Raw genomic sequence first — 1,664 nt, forward strand, 5'->3', positions numbered from 1 at the left:
GAGTGAGTGAGTGAGTGAGTGAGTGAGTGAGAGTAGCGCTCGGTGCCTTGTAATTTCGAATTTTAGTTCAATACGTTTATTTCTTTTTTCTTTTCTTTTTGTTCTTTTGAGGGATCAAATTTGTAAGCAGTTCTCTGTTAAATCGTTTTACGTCGAGTATCACTTGACATTGTTTCGTCGAGCCGTAATCGACACGATTTTTGTTACACTTTTAATCATAAATCTAATATTTCAATCTTTTTCTTCGGTTTCTTTTTTTAAACAATACAAGCAAAAATAGTACACAATATTCTTACAAATTTGTATTTCTTATATATTATAAAGTTTCTCTATGAAAAAATATTATTGACTGTAATGTTTTTTCCATTGGCAGTCATAAAAATTGGATTAATTGTTATCGGATAATAATATTGAACATGTTATTCTATATTCATTTAATCGCATCTTATTTGAATAGCTTAACTTCTAATATTTATTCGATATATTACCAAATAATACTTGTTATATAAAAATGAATATTTACTTTAAAAAAATCGGCACAATATTTATTTGTATTTTTTTTTTCAGGAAAATCGAATAATTTTGTATAATGAGACACGTAACGATTCTATTGTTCACAGGGATTTTGGAAATTGGACCTCACGTTAATACAGCAAGGCGTATAATCGTGGTGCTGAGTCCAGGATCGTTAGGTGACATTTGGACTGAGTCAAGCGTCCTGCCAATTTTGAAACAGCTTGCTGGTTTATCGACAAGAACAATCGCAGTGATCCTGAAGGAATTACCGAATACCACGACGATGGGAAAACCATCATCGAGACGAGGTGATAGGTCGGACAGTGACTTTGTATTATTCGATCGTTTGAAGATCCTTCGATGGGAGGAACCAAATAACAATCCCCCAATTGATAAATCTCTTAATCCACTTTCCTCAACGTCGTCGTTCTCATTCTCTTCGACAAATTTCCTCACTTCCGGCAATCGTCGTAAGTTTTGGTACAAACTAAGACTCGCGATGCCTCCTATAAGACCAATCGGAAACGAGAGTACCTGCCAATCGGTCGCAATGATCGTACAATCGAACGGCAAGTGCGGACAACAGAAGGCACGTTCGCGCGAGAGTCTCGAGGTTCTTGTTTAATTCAATTACAACCCCCTCCTCAGTCCGCTTACAACAACAACCCCCCACCTGCCTATTTTTATTTCTTTTTTCCTCTCCCACCTTTTACTATCACGCTACGATTTCAAAACCTTTCATCTCTATATTACTTTTATTAATTATGATTATATTATTATTATTATTATTATTAATATTATTTTATTTTATTTTATTTTTATTTTTATTCTCTCTCTTTCTCTCTATCTCTTTATCATTATCATTATCTCTCTCTCTCTCTCTCTTTCTCTCTCTTATAAAGTCTCAACATTAGAATTACGAATAAACAAAGAGACTGTTGTTTTGTCGAGTCTTTTTAAATGCTACTTAACTAGAGAAATTTTGTATTGGTAAATGAATATTTGTAAAATGAAAAATTAGAAAATTTTGTTAAATTTTTAATCGTCGTGTTGAGAAGGTAAAAGAAAAAACAAAAAACAAAAAAAAAAGAAAAATATTGGCAGGGCAGGATCCCTATATGATTCTTTTATCGAATCGAAAACGCAAT

General features: G+C 32.9%; 1 protein-coding gene across 1 annotated transcript in view; it reads left to right on the plus strand.

Annotated features, from left to right (window-relative positions):
• Positions 1–1,299, plus strand: part of LOC106783701 (interleukin-1 receptor accessory protein-like 1-B) — a 160,190-nt gene extending 158,891 nt beyond the window's left edge. The window contains exon 7 of the mRNA XM_014742483.1: positions 621–1,299. Coding sequence (XP_014597969.1) covers positions 621–1,141 — 521 coding nt within the window. The 3' untranslated portion in view covers positions 1,142–1,299. The remainder of the gene's footprint in view (positions 1–620) is intronic.
• Positions 1,300–1,664: the final 365 nt, after the last annotated feature.

Source organism: Polistes canadensis, unplaced genomic scaffold (genome assembly GCF_001313835.1).
Source record: "Polistes canadensis isolate GaletaPanama2010 unplaced genomic scaffold, ASM131383v1 scaffold_24, whole genome shotgun sequence".
NCBI classification, from domain to species: Eukaryota; Metazoa; Arthropoda; class Insecta; order Hymenoptera; family Vespidae; genus Polistes; species Polistes canadensis.